This window comes from Dermochelys coriacea, chromosome 17, assembly GCF_009764565.3.
Source record: "Dermochelys coriacea isolate rDerCor1 chromosome 17, rDerCor1.pri.v4, whole genome shotgun sequence".
Classification (NCBI taxonomy): domain Eukaryota; kingdom Metazoa; phylum Chordata; order Testudines; family Dermochelyidae; genus Dermochelys; species Dermochelys coriacea.
Genome location: NC_050084.1, coordinates 17,811,757 through 17,837,014, shown reverse-complemented (window position 1 = coordinate 17,837,014; position 25,258 = coordinate 17,811,757). Strand labels below are relative to the sequence as shown.

Sequence of the window (25,258 nt, the reverse complement as noted above, 5' to 3'; positions counted from 1 at the left end):
ATTGCTTTGAGTCTCTCTCTGTGTGAGTAGTTGTTGTTAAAAAGAATTGCTTTGAAACAGATTCTGTCTTAGAAATCATCGTATCCGCTCATTATACTCCACACCTGAACATAGCCATTATATGGACAACATACCCCCATATCTCAATGTCTGTACTTTGATCCGTTAAACTTTTACCCCCAATCGGGGAGATTGCAGATTATGCATTCCTTACGCCACCCGCTCCTAAACTGAACTTCGCACCTCTTGATAATCTGTACCTTATTCCCTGATAACCAGAAACTTCTATGCCTAAACTCTGTACCGTTTTTTTTTACTTTTACTTCAACATTACCTTAATAGAAGTATTAAATCTGTACTAACACAATTAGCAGCTTGCAAGTTTCACACATAGAGGGAGAGAAACAGTACCAAAAACCAAGAGACCTCTTAATTAGTAATACCCTGTAATTTAATCTATGGGAAATCAAACTCATTTGTGATTTTAATACAGAACTTCTTTAATATGATCCAACGATTCCAGACTACGTGCTACTGGCCTGGCATGGCAAAGTGTCCTACCAAGGAGGATGCAATAAGCCAGCCCTCCCCAGAAACCTTTTGCAAAGGAGTACCTCCAGGAGAGCTTCATTGAGATGTCCCTGGAGGATTTCTGCTCCATCCCCAGACATGTTAACAGACTTTTCCAGTAGCTGTACTGGCCGCGAATGCATCCCAAGTCTTCAGGGCAAATTAATCATTAAACACGCTTACTTTTAAACCGTGTATTATATTTTCAAAGGTACACCCACCAGAGGTGCCTTCTCCGCCTTCAGGGTCCGGGATCCCAGGTTGGAAGTGTACGGTCTCCAGGGTGATAAACAGTTCCTGGCTGTCGGGAAGAACTGTTTCTCTGCTTGCCTGGTGTGCGCTATCTTCAACCTCCCCCTCCTCATCATCTTCCTTGTCCCCCAAATCCTCATCCCTGTTGCGTGAGACTCCCTTGCAGGAGTCCACATACAGGTGTGGGGTAGTTGTAGGGGCACCCCCTAGAATCGCATGCAGGTCATCATAGAAGCGGCATGTCTGGGGCTCTGACCCTGAGCGGGCGTTTGACTCTTTGGTTTTTTGGTAGGATTGCCTCAGCTCCTTAAGTTTCATGCGGCACTGCTGCAGGTCCCTGTGATAGCCTCTGTCCTTCATGCCCTTGGAGATTTTTTCAAATATTTTGGCATTTCGTCTTTTGGAATGGAGTTCTGATGGCACAGATTCGTCTCCCCATACAGCGATCAGATCCAGTACCTCCCGTTCGGTCCATGCTGGAGCTCTTTTGCAATTCTGGGACTGCATGGTGACCTCTGCCGATGAGCTCGCCATGCTGGCCAAACAGGAAATGAAATTCAAAAGTTTGCGGTGCTTTTCCTGTGTACCTGGCTAGTGCATCTGAGTTGAAAGTGCTGTCCAGAGCAGTCACAATGGAGCACTTTGGGATAGTTCCCGGAGGCCAATACCATCGAATTGCTTCCACACTAACCCAAATTCGACCAGGCAATGTCAATTTCAGCGCTAATCCCCTCGTTGGGGAGGAGTACAGAAATCAATTTTAAGAGCCCATTAAGTCGACAAAAATGGCTTCATCATGTGGACGGGTGCAGTGTTAAATTGATCTAACGCTGCTAAATTCGACCACAACTCTCTGTGCCTGTTTCCCGATCTGTAAAATAGGGATAATGACATTCACTGGCTCTGCAAACTGCTCAGAGATCTACCAAGGAAAAGAGCTACACTGTGGAAGGGAGAGAGGAAGATGGAATTTTATAGGCTGTTCTTTTAATGCACCAAATATGTGGTGAAGCACCAGTGTTTCACTTTATGTTACAAAAATCAAAATAAATACATATATTTACTTTCTTTTTGCTTGCAGTGTGTCAGCCGGAAGAGTGGCAGACTTCACTTTATTATTTTGTTCTGCTACAGAAAAACAAGACAATTACATAGTTTCTTTATCTGGGAGAAACACCTGTCATTGGGCCAAGTGTTCTTTAAAGATAACATTTTAGATCCCTATTGATTCCATCATGCTAATATGTTCACAACCGCTGATAAATCAGAACAGAAACTATAACATTAATAGGATCCTTGATGAAAGGCTGTCAGATAATTAGAATGCTGTGTCTATTTGAATGTACAGTACTTGTTTTGTCTTAAAACAAGATGCTCTGTTTGTCATCATGTACAAGGATCCCCCTTGGAGGAAAAAAAAAACAAACAGCACCAGAGATCAGTGTTGATCAGAAATCAAAGCCACAGAATCACAATATGGAAGTCCATATTCTAGGACCAACTCCAGAAGTCCAGTTATTACATCCCCAAGTAAAAGTTGGAGACACTGACAGGTTGTGTGACTTGCCTAAGTTGCAGAATGAGACTGTGGCAGAACAGAACGAGGAACAGAAGCCAGATTTCATGACTTCCAGTTTTGTGCATTAGCCACAGGAGCTGTCCATAAATTAAGAAGGGGCTGGGAAGGTCCTTTAATTTTGCGTGTTTGTTTCAGTGTTCAAGTGTTACAAGGGGTGGGTGGAAGTTGAAAAATGTGCACCTTACTTCTAGTATGAATTTATCAGTGAGGGTAACTAACTATAGGAATAACCTACCAAAAGTCATGGTGGACTCTACATCACAGGAAATTTTAAAATCAAGATTGGATGTTGTACTAAAAGACATGCTCTAGTTTAATACAGTTGTTGGGACTTGAAGTAGGAATTAATTTGGGGAAGTTCTACAGCTTGTGTATTATGCAGGAGGTCAGATTCAATGATAATAATGGTCCCTTCTGGCCTTAAAAGGTACTAATCTCTGTTCTCGGAGTGATGCTCCAAAATAATACTATTAAACAAAAATTCAGAGCTAATAAATAGGTTAAATATGCAGGGTAAATATGGAGGTAGCATATTATTAATTGTGTTTATTACAGCAGTGTTTAAGGACCAGACTATGGGAAAGGAGATAGCAGATCCTTAAGGACTTCTCTCAGTCTATCTGAGTACAGCAGCAGCAGCAGCAAGAGCACTGAGAATTGAGAGAACAGCCACTTACCTGGTCTCACCCTCTCTGCTTCTGCTAAGCATGTGCTGTATGGCCTTCCACTTATACAGACCATGCTGCCTAAGCAACAAAGAAATAGGGACAACTTAATCAGTGATCCCAGAGGATGGATAGCACAAGCAGGCTCTGGGGATGGGGAATTCAAACACTCAGGGAGAGGAGAGAGAAAGCGTGTGAGTGTGAGAATGTGAAATAGAGCAAGAGAGAAAAGGACAATTTAATCAGTCAGGAGAGTCTGGGGGAAAGAAAGGGTGATCCAATTAACCCTACTAGGTAGTTGGGGGAAGAAAGAGTCAGATTAGCAAATGGAGAAAGGGGCCTTTTGCTTTCACCAGCTGCCTATAATTTTTTCTTTTCTTTTTTGGCATGAGGAGGAGAATGAGTGTTTTATTTTCAAATACAGTACTCCGGCATGGTATTTTAGAGTATTTACGTTTTCTTTTTCATTTGTAATATCTCTGCCATTTTACGTAAGACAAGTCACATCAGATATGGCGATAAGGAGAAGATTCAAAGTCAGTCTGTAATGAGATTTTTCAGAGAGACAAGCTCCCATCTCCAATATTTTGTAAGTACAGGCACCAGAGTCGCATCCTGACAATAAACCAGATTTCAGTTCTGACAGCATAGCTAAAGGAGGGATCTGGCAAGTCCAGCATAAAAATCTATTGAGACAGAATGTACTCTTGGGTCCACACCCTACACACTGCTATAATAATCTTTCTACAAGTGCGCCTTGTGAGGTATCATCTGAAAACGCATAATTTGCTAGTCAATCTTGTCCTGATAAAGTATGTGTAGCAGCATTGTATGTGAAGTTATAAGATTTCTCTGTATAATGCTATTAACCCATGTTCCATATCATAAAAGAAGTTGGCAAACAGGACTGTTTCAAACAAAGAAATGTATGCTCTGCTTAATTTGCATTTAAGCAGTAAACAGTCATCAAGCAGGAAGGGTAGAAAAAGAAACTCAAACAGGTTAGGAAAAAAAGAAAAGGAAGTACTTGTAGCACCTTAGAGACTAAGGAAATCCTTCTCCACAGACTTTTTGTCTCCAGAAGCTCAGCTACAAAGAGGAGGGACAAATACCCCCAGGCACCCATCCTTTCTCTTTCTCTGTGTCCATCAATTCACTGCACCAGAAGGGACAAAGTAAGCAGCCATGGAACTGGAAAAGGGATCCTGATCTAAGAAGTTTGGTCAGTAAAACTGCTGAGAGCATGTGGTGAGAAAAACGTTGCTTTGAATTTAACATAGTTTGTTAATTTAGGCACCAGATGCTTTTTATCTTGATTTTTCTTGTAACCATCTCTCACTTTTAGGCTTCATTACTTGTACTCACTTAAAATCTCTCTCTTTGTAGTTAATAAACATGTTTTATCTAATCCAATATGTTTAAATTGAAGCTTCTGTGAAACTCCATTTGGGGTAACAAATTGTGTGCATATTATTTCTATTAAACAAATACAGACTTTATATGAATTTGTATTGTCCAGGAGAGGGCTGGGCAATATAAGACACACGTTTTGGAGGGGAGGAGGGGGATCTAAGAGAGAGTGTATTGGGGTCACCCTGCAGTATAACCAAAGCTGGCTGGAGACCCCACCCCCCAACACACACACAGAAAGAGAGAGCTGGGAGTGACTTGCAAGCTGGAGGCTGTCTGGGAGTAGTCCAGACTGGAGGCGACAGCAATAAAGCATTGTAAAGGGCACCCCAGGTTAGAGGGCAGGGGAGACACAGCTGCTCATTAGTTTGGATTGTACCCTAGGTATGTTATAGCTATCCCTTCATCATCTTGTATATAATGAAAAGGAAACTGTGAGATGTATATATAGACAGCTAATACTGAAGGAGACAGTGCAGTCCAGTAGATAGAACACTGGACACTGTGTCAGGAAACCTGTGTTCTAATCTCTGCAATGACTTGTTATGGACCTTAGTACTAAAATGCTTTGTGCTTCAGTTGAAGATCACTTTAGTCCCTTTTTAAGGCATTTGAGACCTATGGATGAAAGCAAGTAATCTCATTAGTAATATTAATAAATCTTAAAGGAATTACAGAGCAAGTGTACTATAGAGTTAGAGAAGGAACACACGCAATGGGTCCCCCTGGCCACAGTCCAAGAACAACTAGCCCCTCTCCTGAAAGGAGATTTCCACTCAGCTTTCTAGGCAAGGAACAGCAACCCCAAAAGGACTAGCAGAATCTCTATAGTGTATGACAGGCTCTTCTACAATACATCAGGGAACCACAGTAGATAGAGCTACCAGATCATTCCATCCATCTACCTGCAGCACCTTCTTTAGTGTTTTTTGAGATTAGTTTTAAACATAGGAACTATGGTGGCAAAGCACTGAATTGTTGCAACTCCTGGTATAATGATTGATGAAAGCATAGCCAATACCAGCTCGGAAATTCTGATACATCCCAGGGTGTGGCTGGACAATCCATCTTAGTTTCTGATTGATGTAGACTATCTCTGCATATATGACAAAGTACGGATGTTCATGGATTTCATCTTCATTTTTGCAAAGACTATAATTTACCTTGGGTAATGACTGCTAGCTCTGAATGATGGATGCACTGTCTCTAGAAAGACATTGACTGATGATGCCAAACAGTCAGTGCAAGGAGAAAGGAGCAGTTTTAAAGGTGCTTTAACACATGCAGATCACCAACGCCTTTTGTACAAATGTGTCCCACAGGACTCACCTGGAAAGGACTTGTGAAAGACCATTTGCACTGAAACGTGGCGGTTATTCAACTACCGGATAGGCAAGTCTGAGAGCCTGCCCTATTGGCCTCTCCGCTCACAAAGGAACTGTTTACCAAAGCTTCCTTAGGGATCTGTATAAAAAGCAGCACAACATGATCATAATTATCACCACAGTCTCATTTCATCCCCTGCAGGATAAAAGCCTCAATGTGGAGTCAACCAAGACACTTGGAATGTCCCCCATCCCCGCCCATAACTCCACTCTGCCAAGTCGCTACTCTCTCTTCATTCAAATCCATCCTAATGACTCCCTTCTGCAGTGAAGCACACAAGAAGCAAGTGAATAGATAATAGTGTAAGCTTTAAACAAATTCCTACTCATCCTGAGGGCTTCCTTATACATCTTTGTCAACTATATCTATCTTGTTTTGACTGTAAGTAAGCTGGAAGAGGAACTGTCCGTATTGTGTCCTCTACAGCCCTGAGCTCACTGTCCATGCTTAACAAATGATAAACAACATAGTGGTGGTAGTTGTTCAAAAGACACCAGTGCATCACTCCATTTATTCATTCTCACCTCTCCTTGTGATACCAAATGTATGCATCTCTGAGCTTCACTAGTCAAGTGATTAGCCTCTGCTCTACATTCTCTGTAATTGCCCATATTTCTCCTCTGCCGGCCATCTCTTACAGGACAGTGTCATCAGCCCTGTTTTCTGTAATAAAAAGTAACCACCTTTACTGCTTACTTTTCAGTAACACTGACCAGTAGAGTTCTATTTGAGTCAGCCTCCATTTCTCTTTTTGGCTCATCTCCCTAGTTGGAAACAGCATGTATCAACCCCACAGGATGGCTCATCAGTAGTGATAGAGCCCAGACTCTTCAGCACAGTTCTCCACTAAGTGAGCTAAAGGAGTTATTCCATTAGTCAGCAGCGGCCTCTTATCCTCTATCTGAAGCAGTAGTCTTATAATAAAGGACGTGTTGGGGACTCAGGATATATGGGTTCAATTTCTAGCTGTGGCTCTTCCTGTATGACCTTTGGAAAGCCACTTCACCTCCCTGTGCCTCAGTTTCCCATCACATCCCTTTGTGTGTCATGTCTATTTAAACTGTAAGCTCTTTGGGGGCATAGATGCTATCCTATCTGTCTAAACAGCACTCAACATAATTGCATCCCAATGTTGGTTGGGACCTCTAGATGCCACTAGAATACAATTGAGCAACAATAATAATGTGAGGTTGTATTTTAAAATTCCATGAGTAAATAAAAGTTTAGGTGTAAGCACAGTCCTGGTGTCTTAAAATTCCTAGTGCCAAAATGGAGGCCAAGCTTTCAAAATCTGACCCAGAGCCTACTGTCCTGCATGTTTCCCTCTCATTTCAGTTTGTAATGTCTTACAGAGAAACACCTCAATGAAGCATAATTGTCCTGGACACTTCCTAGAAGAGTACTAGCAGGAGATGTTATTTCAGTGGTTGACTCATACAGATGCCATAAAATATTAGGCTCCATGGGGAAAAAAAGTCTTTTCTGGATAGATAACAGTGTTGACCTTAAACATACAGACACACTTTGACGTACCAAGGAATGTGTATTCCACAAACATGACCAACACCTACAGTTTGCTCCCAGGAAATCAAGTCTCTGTGTGTATGTGGACCTGAGCCCTCAACCTGCCTATAAATTTACCCCTAAATGCTTATGAGAATCAAAGCTCAGGGGGAAAAACAAACAAATCCATAGCAACTTTTCTCCCCAAGGTAACTCTGCCCCTCCCTCACATAATGACTGAAGATTTCTATCCAAGAGCCTAGGGCACCTTCTCATCTCAGTTCACACAGATTGGCACACCCAGCTCCCCAGGGTACAACTAAATACCGAGGTATACAGATAAGAATGAACCCTGCTTGTGTGGCACTATCAACTACAGAAAGTTTTGTTCATCCTTGCTTTTTGAAAATGATTGACTGAAGCCAGTGGGGTTCTGTTGGATGTAAATCAGGGAAAAACTGGCCTGGAAAGTGAACAGGAAGATACCATTATTTGCATTATGGTAGTGCCTGGGGAGCTGGGGCCCATTGTGCTAGGTACTGTACAAACACAGAAAGAAACAGATGAAAACTTCTGGGCACACATACCCACACGCTATACTGAACAAATGAAAAAAGAAAAGGAGTACTTGTGGCACCTTAGAGACTAACAAATTTATTAGAGCATAAGCTTTCGGATGCATCCGATGAAGTGAGCTGTAGCTCACGAAAGCTTATGCTCTAATAAATTTGTTAGTCTCTAAGGTGCCACAAGTACTCCTTTTCTTTTTGCGAATACAGACTAACACGGCTGCTACTCTGAAACCTGTGAACAAATGAAGGATTCTAGAGGAGTGCTGGAGGGGAAAAGCCTGTACTGCAAAATACACAGATAATAAAAACCATAATCAAAGTCTGCAAGATTGGGCCTACAGATTTCCAGGCTACCCTTAAAACCTGAACCATAATATTTTTGTCTTTAAAAACAGCACAAGGTACCTGTGTCTTAGACTCTCTGCCAATGTATCCCTTCACCTCTTCCTGTTGCAGTGACGCTCCATTGATATGAATGATAGTTTCCATAGAACACAGCTTTGTTAAGTATTTCAGTCATGGTGTAGCAGGGCTCTTAATAGCTATGTTAAACTGACCATTAAAAATGCAGCACTGCACAATAAAAAACTGCTGCTGGAGCAGAGAAATGAAGTCTCTGCATTTGCATTTCAAACTAAGCTTCTTCTTTTCGAAAGCAACATCTATTGACTAAGATATTGATTTTATATATGAGGGTTTTTATTGTTTTGAATTTCCCTGGAGCTTGTTATAAATATTATTCCACTGCAGTTACCTTGAAACAAATTTCATTCCCAGCACTGTAAAAATCACTGCAGAATTACAGCTGACATACAGAAGTCAAATAAGTTTTCTGAAATTTGTTCTGAACCTCCATTAAAGCATATTACTGGGGCTAAAGAATACTGCAGAATCCTATAGTTTGTTATATTCATATATTCTCTTTTATTAGTGCTAGAGTACAATGAATTCCTATCTCACCGCTCAGTGACTCACAAAGGTCCCCCACCCCAAAAAGTACAACAGAACAATAGTTTAAAAGTCATAATAATTTGTGCTTTTATAGTATCTTTCACCTGAGGATCAAAATGGGATTTACAAAGGGAATATGCAGAATTATACCCATTCTTCAGAAGCGGAAAATTAAACCACAGGAAGGCTAAGTGGCTTTGCCCAAGGTCATTCAGTAACTAAGTGGTAGAGTTTGGATTAGAACCCAGAGTTCTGACTTCCAGGCTCATGCTCTAGCTATTAAATGACGTAGCCTCCATAATACAGAGCTATCCTCTTCCCTCAGCTACACCTCACTGACTGCAGCAGGGTGGCATGGGTGTAAGAGGTTAGGAGTTAGCCCATAAGGATAAGGTGTGGGAAGTACCTTAAAACCTTTAGTTAAGCATCCAATAGTTTAGAAGTTCATCTGACTCTTTGAACCTTTTGATATTACCCATCCCTTTAGGCAGGCCTTGGCTCTTCCTTCCAACAGGCCCTGAATCCTCCTATGTTTACTGAGTCACTCATCTTCCCATCCTCACCTTTACAGTCAAGTCGTTCCTGTGTAACTGGCCATGCAGCCTCTCTCGTCTCTGATGACCACCAGTGAAACCCTTCCTGTGGAGCAAACAATTCAGAAACCACAAAATGTACCTCGCCCCACTGAACCCCCCAAGCTATTAAAGTCTCCCACACTAAAGGATGCAAATACATAAGGAGACTATGAGACTAGAGAGCTGAGGCCCACCTGAAAAGCTATTATATTCCTCCATCTAGCTGCTGCCTCCAGAGGGAAAGGAGATTTGCTGGCAATAATGGTGTGGAACCTCTCTCTTCCAGCAACCACTTGAGTGACCAGATTGTGCTGAGGGTTTTCAGTACAGGTGATGGAGGGGGAAAAAGATTCCCTATCCCAGATGTTCTATGCCTCCTACTGCAACCTCAGGGCTGGAGCAGCAACCTCTCTATGTAGGGCAAAGCTATCAGAAATTGTGTAGTCACAGACTTCCCACTCGATCCCACTTGGCACCTACTCCTATCCACCTTCAACTCCATCCCCCTTCCCCTGCCACAGAGGGATCTCCAAGCAGCAGTATACTGCGATGAGCTAGGGATCCTAAGCTCCCATGTACACTCCGCAAATCCTGCCCTCACTCTACTACATGCAGAGGGACAGTCCTGATCTTTGCAGTCAGATACTTCCAATTCCCATGGAGGGGAAGAGCAGGAGGTGCCACTAAATTCTTACTATCTAATGATGAAAGATGAAACCTCCCCATGAAACCACCTGTCATTGAACTATATTAGCTTGGCAGCTATCTTTCCGTACAGAGTAGAGAAAGGAGGAAGGCAAGAAAGAGGAATATAAAGGGGTGGTAGAAACAGGAAGCAAAAGAGGAAGAGAAATATGGGAAACAGGCATGTGGCTAGAATGAAATATATTATGAAGGAGCCAGATTCTTGAGTGCTCAGCATCTACATGTAGGGATAGATTTTCAAAAAAGCTCAGTTCCCATTTAGGCACCAAAATAAGTGACCAAATGGGAGCTCAGTAGGGCTGGCCAGAAAACAAGAATTCTGTTTTGCAAAAATATTTGAGATTTCAGAATTTGTTTTTGTTCTGTATCTGAACTAAACGAAGCCCTTTCAAAAAGGGCATTCACCAGAGACGTGGAAGACCCAGATGCAACCTCATTAAGATCAGGGACTTGAACCTGGGTTTCCCCAGCTCCTGAGCTATTGGCTAGTCTAGCCTGGGGTCTCTCTCTCTTGCTCTAAATTTTATCCTCGATCTAACACACCTTCCTGACAAAAGCTTTGTCAAAACCAATAAATTTCCCACAAAAGTTTTGGTTTTGATGAATCAGCATTTTCCAAGGGAAAAAATCCTCACCAGCCCTAGAGTTGAGCTCTTTGGAAATCTGCCCATGACCTAGATGATCAGATGGTCCATTTACAATAGAAGTAAAGATTGCTTCAAGTGTTGAAGGCACAGACATATACAAGTTGCTTACCTATGTTACAACCTATGCTACAAGTTGCTTATAATCATAACTTCTTATTGTTTTTAGGCATTTTTGCATAAATTAAATTTAGTGCCTCAAACTATTGGCTTTAGAGGCTAAAGTTTACTATCAGCAGGCAGAAAAGACAGTATCATACCTTGGCATTGTCATTACAGCAGAGAAGAAACCTACCTCAGCATCTGAGATGGCGATCCGGTTGGACTCTATCGTTGGTCTCCTCACTATACGTGGCGAGATATGTGTTAAAGGTCCTGTTGCATAAGGACCATAGCCTGGAGGATTGGTAGAAGCCAGGTAGCTTCCTGTAGGTCTTTCTTGAAGAGACAATTTTCTGCCGGATAGGACAGGCCTAGTGGGAGCTTTCTTTGGAACATTCATCTGATGAACATCCTCTGGGTCTTGTGAAGGTAAAGATTCATTTGTTATCATGTCACTATGGACCCCATTCCTCTGCATGTCTGCTAAACTATCAGAAAAGACTGTGTCATTTTCTTCTATTGCTTCTTGAACATTTTGGTCATCTATATTAGGCCCAACAGCAACATCTATGGCTGCTATTCTCTCTGCCAGGTCAGTCTGAGTGTCTTTGCAGCATGTGTCTGCACCTTCATCAGTGGTGTCAGCTGGAGAATCTCCCATAACTGTGTGCGACTCTCAAGATCTCAGATGACACTGCAGACAGCTGTGGTCTTAGGGCTCACAGAAAACATGTGGCATGAAGGACTCTCTCCACATGGATCTCTAGAAGGAAACATAATGAAAGATCACTGAGTGATGGAGTCAGCTAAGCAAGGATGTAGCCAAAACCTCCAGTAGCAGGCATGTGAAAAAGATTCGAAGAAAATGAAGGCAGAATGTCAGCAGGGAGCTACAAGTTAAAAACATCCAAAAGGAAAAGCAAAACCAACCAACAAACTAGTTACAAAACATTTACAAGTGATAAGGGCAGAATTTTATCAGCTGATCTGGAAGCCAGCTAAAAGATACTTCTGCTTTTCATATCTAGATCAACAGATAGTGTTAGTTTCTAATACGGGAAGGAAGTAGTAGTAGTACAAAAAAAGAAAAGGAGTACTTGTGGCACCTTAGAGACTAACAAATTTATTTGAGCATAAGCTTTCGTGAGCTACAGCTCACTTCATCGGATGCATCCAATGAAGTGAGCTGTAGCTCACGAAAGCTTATGCTCAAATAAATTTGTTAGTCTCTAAGGTGCCACAAGTACTCCTTTTCTTTTTGTGAATACAGACTAACACGGCTGCTACTCTGAAACCAGTAGTAGTACAGCCTCTTAAAAGAATAATGACAGGGAAGAAAAGCGAAATATTTGATCTTGTTTTAAATCACATTTATAGGTACAGCAAGTCACAATTTCAGGGCAACTGCACCAGTATTTCCCCCTAGTACCCCTTTAAAGATTTCTGGCTCCCAGTCTTCGCCCCTCCTGGATGGAGATCCATGTCTCTCTCCCTTCTGACAGAGATTTTTAAGGCGGCAGTGCTCTCAGATCTACACTCTGATATACGCCACAGGTCAGTTTGCCTAAAGGCCAGCACCTGCGCTTTGCTTTCTCTCCAGAGGCTTTGAACAGTGTATTGCCAGCAGTTACAAGTTACCACATAGCTCCTTCTAAGCAAGCACATTTATTATTAAAGTAAAAGCATTTAAAAAAATATAAAAACAATAAACAAACCTACACACATGCTAAAAAGCTTATCATGATCACCTCCAATTCCAACATAGGGATCAACTTGGTTTTCCATGTGGTTACAAGAAAGGCCTCAAGTCAGTTTAAACTCAGGTTATTTATCCAAGTACCCTTTCCTTGTCTGCTGGTCTCTGGAGAATCTAGTTTGAACCAGAATATTAGAGTCTCCCCGAGAGGTGATACTTCTTTGGAGGTGTTAAATCTGAATGATTTGTTCTAATCATCCCCTTCCGTTTTCCATGCCCCTCTGCTTCTGGAGAGTTTTTCAATGGGCTTGCTTTAAGCCATGAGGACACATTTTCAACCTCATAATTACGTACATGAAATTACAACCTATAATATAACATTACTAGAACAACAATTATTATGATATTACCATAACAACAATGCTTAGTACATTATGAGCCTTCTGAAGACACCCAACATGACAAACTTTGCATTAGATACTACACAATCATATTATAAGGATGAACATGGTGGTGTAGGGTGTTCCCATGAGGTACAGAATGTCACATTGCTCCTTTTGCTGTTAGCAGTACAGGGCCAATGATACACAGTTAAACCTTGCTGATTCCAGCCACTAAGGGGCAGTCACACATACTCACATGTCCAATTCATTACAATATAGTCAACAGAAAAGTTTAAAAAAAAGGCACAAAAGAACTAGTACATGAGCTGCAGTGTAAATATGTGACAGTTTCTCTCTCTAATACATTCTGAAAGGGTGATGAAAAATGGTGAAATTAGCTATCCAATGGGTACATTAACCTAACCACCAACCACCTAAGACTATAAAAAAAGCTGATAGGTCCAGAACAGGAAATGATCATATATAATATACAGCTGTCACCCACTAATCATCTCTGACAACACAATGCTGCAGGACATGTACATCTGAATCCCTTAACTGGATTTTTTGTCTGGTTAGTCCTAGCATTTCTCTCTTACCCTGGATTGTATTTAGTGAAGTACAAAAATGCAAGAACAACACTAGCCTGCTTGAGTCTTTTACACATAAGTCGAGTTGTTAATTATTAGTCATACAATAGTTCTGATTCTAATGTCACCTACACCAGTGTGACCCCAGCTTGAATGGAATTAGTTCTGATTCACACCAGTTTGTAAATCAAGATCAGAATCCTCTTACCGCCTTTAGTCCAGGCATACACAGGAATTTGCTGTAGATCATAGGGATTCTGTTCACAGATCAAGGGAAGGTCCTGGCCCTAAGCATTCAATAAATGCATAATTAAAAATAATGAAGCTGCACCCTGTTGCAAAGAGGCTATCACGAGGGTTTAAGAGAAAAACTGCATGAGCAGGTAAGGATATGGAGTCTAATTTTGCCCTCATTTACATCTATGCAACCCCATGAACTTCAAAAGGGCTTTATAGGTGTAAACAATGGTAGAATTTGGCTTACAATCTTAACTTCAGATCACATCTGATCACATGCCAACAGGTAAGAGTTTTCATGCTTTGTTAGCATACTAAATATCACAGAATGGAAAGAAGCAAAATTGAACAATTTTCCCTTGCAGTAACACTCTTCTCCCTCCCATGCATAATCATTCCCTGCTCTCTCTGCAGTTTAACAAAGTGACAAAAATGTCACAGTCATTAGAAGCTGCAATCAAATGGCAGATCAGTTTTAAAAGCTTACACTAAAACCACATAAAACTATCTAACCCCAAAGCATGAATCCCCTTCAGAGAATAGGGATGCTTACAAAGTAAGGGGAGAGAGAGAGAAATGTCTGATATCCCACCAATAACTCATTAATTCTCCATCTACTGTAAGTGTGTACGATCTGGATGAGCTTCCCAGAGAGGCATGCTGCCTTCACACTAAATATACATGTTGTTCGCATATAGACGTGGCTAATTCCTGTTCACGTCCAGCACAGGGTTGTGGACACTGCAGCCCTGTGACTGCACTAGTAACTTTGAAGCAGCTCTACTAGTGCTCTGTGGCCTGGAGATGGGAAGCCTGTGAAGAACTCCTGTGCAAAACTTGTATGCTTGAGTTTTGCACTGGAGTCGAGAGTTTTGGCCCCTAGAGTGTAGAAACTGGCCTTTATCACAGCATGGGAAGGAGATGGATTCCCATGGATTAGTAAAGTCATTAAGTCAAGGAAGAGAGAGATCTATCCCACGCTCAATTTGTTACCAGGTTGTCTCTGACAGGCTCAGCGTTAGGATGCAGCAGCAACAGATGCTTCTCTGGACAGAGGTGCATACCATGCAAACTGATCTACTCATACTGTTTGTGCACACTCCAGCCTTGGCATTTACTTCTGATCAAAACAAAAGAAGCCCCAAACCATTTAATCTAATGTACAAAAGAGTTATCTGAGAGAATAATTAATCACCGTTCCAGAATTCCAACCAATTTCATCCTCCACTGAGGATTTAAACCTGGCTTTGATTTTCTTATTAAAAAGAAATTAGATTGTTCCAAGACCCAAGGTACTTCCTTAAGAGGCATTAGCTCATGGTCACTTACAATTCACCTTGCTCCCTAAAGAGTATCAGTTAAAAAGAAACAAACCCAGAACAGCAGTAAAATGTCCAAAGCTTTTTTCTGCTGCTGCTGATTGTAGGTTTTGGGGGCATTTGCTTTTGAGGCATTTGTGAGGCTGGTAGTTAAAACGCATGGACTGTCTGGCTGAAGTGATGGCTCAGTCTATTGCACAAATTCCCTCTCAGTGCAGCTGGGGTGTCTAACCCTTCCCCTGCTACCAGGAAAGACCCTGAGGCACTTGGGCTGGCTGCATGAAACATACTAAATAGTAATATCTGTGTTACACTGTGGTTACTCTTTCATGCCCTCAGGCTAAGTGCCTCAGTATCTCAGTCTTTCAGAAAGAAACTCCCTGCATGCTCTCTGTTTACAAAACAGACACGTCTTATTATTTTAGACAAAAAGAACAACAAAACAAGAAAGAACAAATGGAAAATTTCCATGAAAGAGGGCAGTGTGCAGGTCTCCCTTGTAGCAGTCTGTGCTGGACTGAATACAAAATGGCTGTCAGTTTCTGCTGGCAACATGGTTCTTAGAGATTTAAAGATGTAGTACCTAGAAATTGACTTCAAAGAATTGTATAGGGGATATATAACACAAAAACAAAAACTAAGGTGGGGAGGGTTTTTTTTTTGGATGGGGGAAGGTTAAATTTATCCTTACATATAAAACTGCTATGATATTAAATGACTTCTTTACAAAAAAAATAAAACCCCACAAGTTTGCCACCCAGGGGCCAATACAGAAGTCACTGGGTGTTCAAGAGCCAGTCACTGGGACAATCTAGGAAAGAACCCTGCCAGGGATCCCACGTCCCACCTTGTACACTGACAAAATCACTTCTGCAGCATGTCTCTGCAGGAATGTAGGACTAAGGAGCGTAGGGGTGTTGCCCATGAACAGAGCTATGGCCAGAGGGCCCCATGCACAGTGTGGGACTGCATGGCCCAAACCACATATATCAGGTGGTTTGCGTGTGCTAGTCCTCCCTGCACCCAGCAGGAGCAGTGAATGGTGGGCTGACTGTGCACATGGCTCAGCATTAAGGCACGTACATTGCAAATGAGGATTCCTTCCTTCTTTCCCACTGTTATAGTGCGCAAGCCCTTTTGCTTAAATCTGGCTCACAGTCTCAGGGCTGGGTTCCAAGGCATTTTTAGAGATATTGCCACTCTATACAGAATAATGATTGATAAAATGTTACATTCATACAGCGCTTCATTCCTCAAGATCCCAAAGCGCTTTCCACGTTATGCAAACACTACTGTAAGTAGCCTGTTGACTTCAATGGGACTGCTCACAGTACTGGAAGCCCCAGACTGTAAGCACTTGGGGCAAGGACTGTCTATTATTATGTGTTTATACAGTTCCTAGCACAACCTTGCTCTGATCTTGCTTGCAGCCTCTAGGCACTAGTGTAATGCAAGTTACTAAAGGTAATAAGCCAAATGAGGCTTTACATACACAGACCTCCAATCAGATTCTGTAGATATCACTCTACAAATGTGCAGAATTCATTGGAATATGAGTTTGTCTCTACAGCAGGGTTTGGGGTTGGTTTGTTTTGTTTTTTGATATGATAGAGATTTATATCTCTGTCGCAGAATTCTAACAATTCTTAGTAGGCTGGTTCAACAACAACCTTATAGAAAGGTTCTTATTCTCTATTAAATTCACCACAAATGGGAAGTATCAAAACAACTGATTTCAGGATAAGCAAACAAAATACCCATCCACTCTTGTTTTACACTTTGTAATTATACAAGACCCAGCACCAAATAGCGAGTATTTCCCTGAAGCACAATCTACAGCGGACAGAGCCCCAGGTCTGGAAAACTTGTCGGGCGTAACATTACTGCCTCTTATAAGCAGGATTCTGAATAGCAACCCAGAGCCAGCACCTCAAGTGAAACAAAGCTGAACCGCACAGTCACTGTCTATAAACCATATCCTGCATCTGTGGGCATGGTGCTTTAGATATGGTCATCTGTCTGATCCCAACCAAAGTGAAACTTCTGTCCTAGATCAAAGGATTATGCTGCAGACATGAACCAAAACTACAAATAAGCTTATATGAGCAGAATTGATTTACTTACTGATATCTTATTTTTTATTTTTCACTTTAAACGGAGTTATTCCCCAGCAGAACGCAGACCATCACTTTAAAGTTGATTATGTTTTCTTGCAGCTTTGCAATTTATTTTTCAAATGATTGCACGTTTTCCAGATATGCTTTGCATAGAGCACAGTATGAAATATACATTTAAAAAGACCGTGTTTCTGAAAAAGGTCTCTGTGTACTGTACGTGGAAGCCAGAGGAGGATGAATTTAATTAGTTTTGCTGCTCAATAAAGTACTTCAAACACTGGCTGAAATGAAAATCACAAATTTGCTTCAATGTTTGGTTCATTCCCTTGGTCAACAAGAATTTTCTTCTTTAGATGATGGATGGATAAATTTGTGATTAGGACACTTGGAACTCCAGAGATCTGGGTTCATTTCCTAGCTCTGCTATAGACTACCCAAGTGACCTTGAGTAAGTCACTTAGTATCTTTTTGCGTCTCTGATCCCCATTGTTTGCCTTTTCTGTTTCGGTGGTAAGGAGGAGAGACTGTCTCTTAGTACATATTTATACAGTGCCTAGCACTTCGGAACCTGATCTACATTGTCAAACAAATAATGATTAATAACAATGAGTGCAAATATTTGCACTGGAAGCATTTGGGTAGCCACCTTGAAACTCTCTCTCTGAGTTTGGGGGCTGATTTTCATGATGCATTAGGCACTCACTCTCTGGAAATCAGACCCTATTAAGAGATCTCAAGTTGAGCAATCAAAATCACTAGCTACTTTTGAAATAATGGCCTCCAATGTGATCAGGTACATGACAGTATTCCCTTGCTTCTAAAACCACCTGCTAATATAGGGCAGAGACAAGAGATGCTATTACTGGCCTTCAAAAATATACCCAGGGTATGCTATTCTGACACATGCCCCATAACATCTATCTAGCCACATACGGTTCTTATCACTGTAGTATCTAAGCACAGCAGCCATAGAGTTATACAGTCTTTTCTGCAACAATTCTAAGCTCCAAAACTGTTACTCTTTTCCTCATGTCTAGCTGCTTCCCAAGCAATACAGTGCCTGAACAAAAGGTTGCCTACCATGTCCTTCTTCACCAGAGACACTGCAGTAGGATGCATGAAGGAATCGGTCTTTGTAAAAGTTAATTTGCTTCTGAGCATCTGCAAAAAGAACCCCACAGCAACTCCCAGTCTCAGGGGAGCCAAAGCTGAATGAATACAAACGATCAGAGGCCATAACAAGGAATGGCCAAAAGAGAAAGAATGCTGGCAACGCCTGCAGAGATGACCAAAACCAACATATACTGTAATCTCTCTGGGTTTTGCTCAGTGTTTGGATAGCACCTAGCACAGAGGGGCCTGGATCCCTGATTGGAGCCCCTAGGCATTACCACAAAACAAATACATAATAACAACATATTGTTTGGATCATCTGTATATGTCAGCCTCCTCCTCCCTGCAGGTTTGTTTAATACTCTGTTTTATAGAACACTCTCTTGTTATTTGAACAGATAACTTGCCTTTCTGAGCAGTCACATGATCTTCCTATTGTAATGCTTGTCTGTCTTCTTCCCTTACCCCCCCGCCCCCTTTTCGTTTTAACTGTTTATGATCCTCACTTATCATGCCATGGCTGCATATTAGATTTTAAATGCAAGAATTTTCATCTATTTCAGAATGCTCTAAATATTAACTAGTGAATGGAGGAGACCAGAAGGATGGTCTGTGGTTATGGCCCTGCACTGGAACTCAGAAGATCTGGGTTCAGTTCCTGGCTCTGCCACAGACTCCCTGTGAGAGCTTGGGCAAATCACCTAATCTCTCTGTATCACAACTGTCCATTTGTAAAATGGCAATACTACTACCTCCTTTTTCTGCCTTGACTATTAGATTGTAGGCAGAGACCGTCTCTTACTATGTGCTTGTATAACATCTAGCACAATGGGGGCTGATCTCAGTTGTGGTCACTAGGTCCTACTATATTACAAGTAAGAATAATAAATAATATGAACAACAATATGAATATTAAGAATAATTAACAACATAAATTAAAAAGCTCTCTTTTGAAGCAAGCCAGGATGCTGAACTTAACACTCAAACACACAATAGCCAAAACAAAAGAAAATAACCATCTTTTGGTTGGTATATGTGATTCAGGAAATTTTACAAAAGACTTTACAAATGCATTATACTTCATCGTTGTATGTTCTAATTTTATGATTACTCTAATTGGCATAATCAGATGCAATTACACTAATTGCATATATAAGCAATAATCAACCAAAAATTACAATAAAAAAAATTCTCCTTAAGAAAATTCCTACAACAAAAAAACGTTAGGGAGACTAAAAGGGCTGTGTGGCAAATCTATTCAAATGAAAGGAAAGTTAGCATTCAGGCTTAAAACCCCAAGACCGTGATGAAATAAGACACAGCTACAACACTGTTTTACTGTCCACAGTTATAACTGGGGACTCATTTTTAACTTGGGTTAAGCGGGTGCAACTCCTATTGAAATGTCCAATCGGAAAGTGTCCAATTACACTCTGGCTGAATTTGGACCTAAACATACGGGATCTCTGAACCACTGCTGTAAATTTCCTTGTTGTTGCAGAAAGAAAAGGAGTACTTGTGGCACCTTAGAGACTAACAAATTTATTAGAGCATAAGCTTTCGTGAGCTACAGCTCACTTCATCGGATGCATTTGGTGGAAAAAACAGAGGGGAGATTGATATACACACACAGAGAACATGAAACAATGGGTTTATCATACACACTGTAAGGAGAGTGATCACTTAAGATAAGCCATCACCAGCAGCGGGGCGGGGGGGGAAAGGAGGAAAACCTTTCATGGTGACAAGCAACGTAGGCTATTTCCAGCAGTTAACAAGAATATCTGAGGAACAGTGGGGGGTGGGGTAGGGAGGGTGGGGGGGAGAAATAACATGGGGAAATAGTTTTACTTTGTGTAATGACTCATCCATTCCCAGTCTCTATTCAAGCCTAAGTTAATTGTATCCAGTTTGCAAATTAATTCCAATTCAGCAGTCTCTCGTTGGAGTCTGTTTTTGAAGCTTTTTTGTTGAAGTATAGCCACTCTTAGGTCTGTGATCGAGTGACCAGAGAGATTGAAGTGTTCTCCAACTGGTTTTTGAATGTTATAATTCTTGATGTCTGATTTGTGTCCATTCATTCTTTTACGTAGAGACTGTCCAGTTTGACCAATGTACATGGCAGAGGAGCATTGCTGGCACATGATGGCATATATCACATTGGTAGATGCGCAGGTGAACGAGCCTCTGATAGTGTGGCTGATATGATTAGGCCCTATGATGGTGTCCCCTGAATAGATATGTGGACAGAGTTGGCAATAAGCTTTGTTGCAAGGATAGGTTCCTGGGTTGGTGGTTCTGTTGTGGTGTGTGTGGTTGCTGGAGAGTATTTGCTTCAGATTGGGGGGCTGTCTGTAAGCAAGGACTGGCCTGTCTCCCAAGATCTGTGAGAGTGATGGGTCGTCCTTCAGGATAGGTTGTAGATCCTTGATGATGCGTTGGAGAGGTTTTAGTTGGGGGCTGAAGGTGATGGCTAGTGGCGTTCTGTTATTTTCTTTGTTGGGCCTGTTCTGTAGTAGGTGACTTCTGGGTACTCTTCTGGCTCTGTCAATCTGTTTCTTCACTTCAGCAGTGGGTATTGTAGTTGTAAGAATGCATGATAGAGATCTTGTAGGTGTTTGTCTCTGTCTGAGGGGTTGGAGCAAATGCGGTTATATCGTAGAGCTTGGCTGTAGACAATGGATCGTGTGGTATGATCTGGATGAAAGCTAGAGGCATGTAGGTAGGAATAGCGGTCAGTAGGTTTCCGATATAGGGTGGTGTTTATGTGACCATCACGTATTAGCACCGTAGTGTCCAGGAAGTGGATCTCTTGTGTGGACTGGTCCAGGTTGAGGTTGATGGTGGGATGGAAATTGTTGAAATCATGGTGGAATTCCTCAAGGGCTTCTTTTCCATGGGTCCAGATGATGAAGATGTCATCAATGTAGCGCAAGTAGAGTAGGGGCATTAGGAGACGAGAGCTGAGGAAACGTTGTTCTAAGTCAGCCATAAAAATGTTGGCATACTGTGGGGCCATGCGGGTACCCATCGCAGTGCCGCTGATTTGAAGGTATACATTGTCCCCAAATGTGAAATAGTTACGGGTGAGGACAAAGTCACAAAGTTCAGCCACCAGGTTAGCCGTGACATTATCGGGGATACTGTTCCTGACGGCTTGTAGTCCATCTTTGTGTGGAATGTTGGTGTAGAGGGCTTCTACATCCATAGTGGCTAGGATGGTGTTTTTAGGAAGATCACCAATGGACTGTAGTTTCCTCAGGAAGTCATGGCCCACCCCACCCCACAGCCCACTGTTCCTCAGATATTCTTGTTAACTGCTGGAAATAGCCTACGTTGCTTGTCACCATGAAAGGTTTTCCTCCTTTCCCCCCACTGCTGCTGGTGATGACTTATCTTAAGTGATCACTCTCCTTACAGTGTGTATGATAAACCCATTGTTTCATGTTCTCTGTGTGTGTATATCAATCTCCCCTCTGTTTTTTCCACCAAATGCATCCGATGAAGTGAGCTGTAGCTCACGAAAGCTTATGCTCAAATAAATTTGTTAGTCTCTAAGGTGCCACAAGTACTCCTTTTCTTTTTGCGAATACAGACTAACACGGCTGCTACTCTGAAACTTGTTGTTGCAGGTTTGTCTTATATCTTTTATTGAAGAGATGGGACCAGCTACAGTCTGGCTTCTAAAGATCTCTTGAACTTTGATTCCAGATCCAAAATATGTAGCTCAAACACAATATGTAGCTCCAACACATCTCTATTTCAGTACTTTAATGTTGTTTCCCATTGTATGACTATAACAGATTATTTTATTTTACTGTTTCTTTCCTTTCCTGATGGCCTTCCATTGTCAGCTCTGGAGTAAATTCCTGGGGAAACTGAGACTCCGAGGTTAATGACCCGATTATCAGAAATGTTGGGCACCCTTAAATCCCACTGAAGTCAATGAAAGTGCTCAGCACCTCTGAAAATCAGGCAATAAGTAACTTGCCCAAAGTCACCCAGAAGGATTTGGTATCAGATGTGAGTAGTCCTGTGTTCTGAATAGAAGGCCATATCTCTCTCCCGAACCCGCTATCCTGTAGAGATGACCAACACAGACATACAGCTTGGACTTTATGTATATGCCAACCTCCTCCATCCCAAATACATTCAGCATTTTTGTAATACTCCATTTTTTTTTCTGAAAAAGACAAAATTTGCAGCAGGCCAGAGGACAAGCTGAAGGGAACTAGCACAATAACCATGTGTGGGTTGTTTTTGTTGTTGTTTGGGGGGAGAGGTTTGCTTTAAAATAATAGAAGACATCAGAGTCAATGAACCATAATGATTAAGGTACTTTTAAGTATTAATTATGAAGTGTCTTGATCCAGCTAATTCAACAGCAAAGTAACAAGTGAAGACACTACACTATATTTAGGATTCAAAACACTGAGCAAGTTTCCTTTTAATAATGGCTTTTCAAACGTCTGTGCCAATAGGAAGCTAAACAGCAAACAAAAATAAAAAATACTTGGATTGTTCCCAGGTAAATAAATAAGTGGATTAATCTCAGGCAAGCCATTTTCTTGTGTTCTCTGTAATGATGTCTTGGAATTGCCCTAGAAAGGGCATTCAAGGACAAATGAATGGAAAAAAGGGAACCACTGGAATTGGAACTTAAGAAATAGTTTCCAAAAGTTGGGCCGGATGATCCCACAGGGTGGCAAAATTCCCTTTGACTTCAATTAGAGCAGTAGCAGGCCCATATGACACTCAACGAATTATCTCTGAAACACTGAAAAAGCATCATGGCCTTTCAGTAAGAGTGCAGTAATCAGGGTGCACCCTCTAAGAATCAGCACAGGGCAGAAGATTATGGAAAGACTCTCTTATTTGTAGCTTGAAAGAAAAGGAGAGAAAAATGCAAGGCAATGAAAGTGGTTTTATGTGCATATCTTTGCATGAATAAACAGTGCACAAGGAGTCTGCTTCCTGTTTTTAACAAGGGCTTTGTTTATTACAATACTAGATAGTCCCTGTTGTTTGCATTGTGGCTCAAGTGGGACCTAGGGTGGAATCTCATCAAAGGTTTCCGGAAAGTCAGGAAAAGCTGCTAAAGAAGCAACAGTTATTATCAGACTAAACTGTGACTCTGACCAAAGAAAAACAAATTTAATAAACATTTGGGTTTTCTTCTGGGACAATAGTTATTGCTGGCTGTATGCACACTCTCACATACTGGGCAGTATGTACAGTAGTCTGCATTAATGGCTATGTTATAGGCATTAAAACAGATTTGTGAAACCACAGGATTATCCACTTAATTACAGATGCACTGATTTTCTACATACTGTGACAGGGTCGGGCCGGATGGCTATAAGAGAGTAATAGAAGGCAAATATATTAGCCCCATGTTAAGTAGGTCCCTTTTCCCTGGGTAAGGTAGCAGGGAAGGTTCCAGAACAATCAGGAACCTTCTGAAGACAATTAAGACAGGAGGATTAGAACACCTGCAACCAGTCAAGAAGCTGCTAGAATCAATTAAGGAAGGCTAATCAGGGCACCTGGGTTTAAAAAGGAGCTCACTTAGTTTGTGGTGCACGTGTGAGGAGCTGGGAGCAGGAGGCAGTAGGAGCTGAGAGTAAGAACACAGACTGTTGGAGGACTGAGATGTACAAGCATCATCAGACACCAGGAGGAAGGTCCTATGGTGAGGCTAAAGAAGGTGTTGGGAGGAGGCCATGGGGAAGTAGCCCAGGGAGTTGTAGCTGTCGCACAGCTGTTCCAGGAGGCTCTCTAGACAGCTGCATTCCACAGGCCCTGGGCTGGAACCTGGAGTAGAGGGCGAGCCCGGGTTCCCCCCAAACCTCCCAACTCCTGGTCAGACACAGGAGTCGTCGACCTAGACTGTGGGTTCAGAAAAACAGCCAAGCTGAGGGTTGCTGTGAAGCTCCAAGGCGAGCAAATCCACCAATAAGCGCAAGACCCACCAAGGTAGAGCAGGAACTTTGTCATAATACTAATAAAAACAACAGAGCCCCCATGTGGGATACTCCCACACAAGGCACAAGTAGTGTCACTAAGTTGCCTGTGTGGAGTTTCTTGCACATTCTTCATGATATAAGTGTAGACAAACCCTCTGCCTCCTCCAGCCCCATTAGGGAAGCACTTTTGGGGCCAAATCTTGACATCACTGGGCTATTGATCAGGCCCTAAAAGAGGGGGACTTCAACACAGCAAGCTGACCTTTCCAGCGAAGCCGTTCTCTGAAGCACTTCTCAAAGCTTAGCTGCTCTTTTAAAGTAAGAATATTAGTAATCTGTTGCCATAGCAATGCTTCCTTACCCTTGACAACAAATACTCCAGCACTTAGCTTCTATAAACTCTGCCTACCACTCCCTTCTCCCAGTCTAGCATTATCCTCTCTCACTCTCTCCTTTTTGTTCTTCTCTCTTGTCTGTCATTTAAAACAATTAATACAATAGCTGCTAGGAAGGAGGACTGTTCAGTCATCTCACATGCATCTGCCTAACTTGCAGCAGTGCCTACTACCTGCAGCTCTTCACTGACTTCAACTGCACTCGTAGGCACTGATCACCTCTGAAAAGCAGAGTGATTTCAATTCCCAAAACTGCAATGAGGGAGCTGTATGTTCCCCTCAGAGTACAGACAGCTTCTCACTCCTCTCATCTTTCACATCTAGAGTGGATTTTTTAAAGTTGTCATTGTTTCTTTCTACTACCCAGTCTGTCTGTCTGACTTCCCCTGCTGTCTTTTGTCTTATACTTAGAAGGTAAAAAGAAAAGGAGGACTTGTGGCATCTTAGAGACTAACAAATTTATTAGAGCATAAGCTTCTGTGAGCTACAGCTTACTTCATCGGATGCATACAGTGGAAAATATAGTGG

At 41.8% G+C, this 25,258-nt stretch overlaps 1 protein-coding gene across 5 annotated transcripts in view; it reads right to left on the bottom strand.

Annotated features, from left to right (window-relative positions):
- Positions 1–25,258, bottom strand: part of CAMKK1 (calcium/calmodulin dependent protein kinase kinase 1) — a 199,420-nt gene that overhangs the window by 113,000 nt on the left and 61,162 nt on the right. For all 5 annotated transcript variants that reach the window (XM_038375692.2, XM_043499312.1, XM_038375694.2 and 2 more), the window contains exon 2: positions 11,108–11,677. In XM_038375692.2, coding sequence (XP_038231620.1) covers positions 11,108–11,575 — 468 coding nt within the window. In that variant the 5' untranslated portion in view covers positions 11,576–11,677. The remainder of the gene's footprint in view (positions 1–11,107; positions 11,678–25,258) is intronic.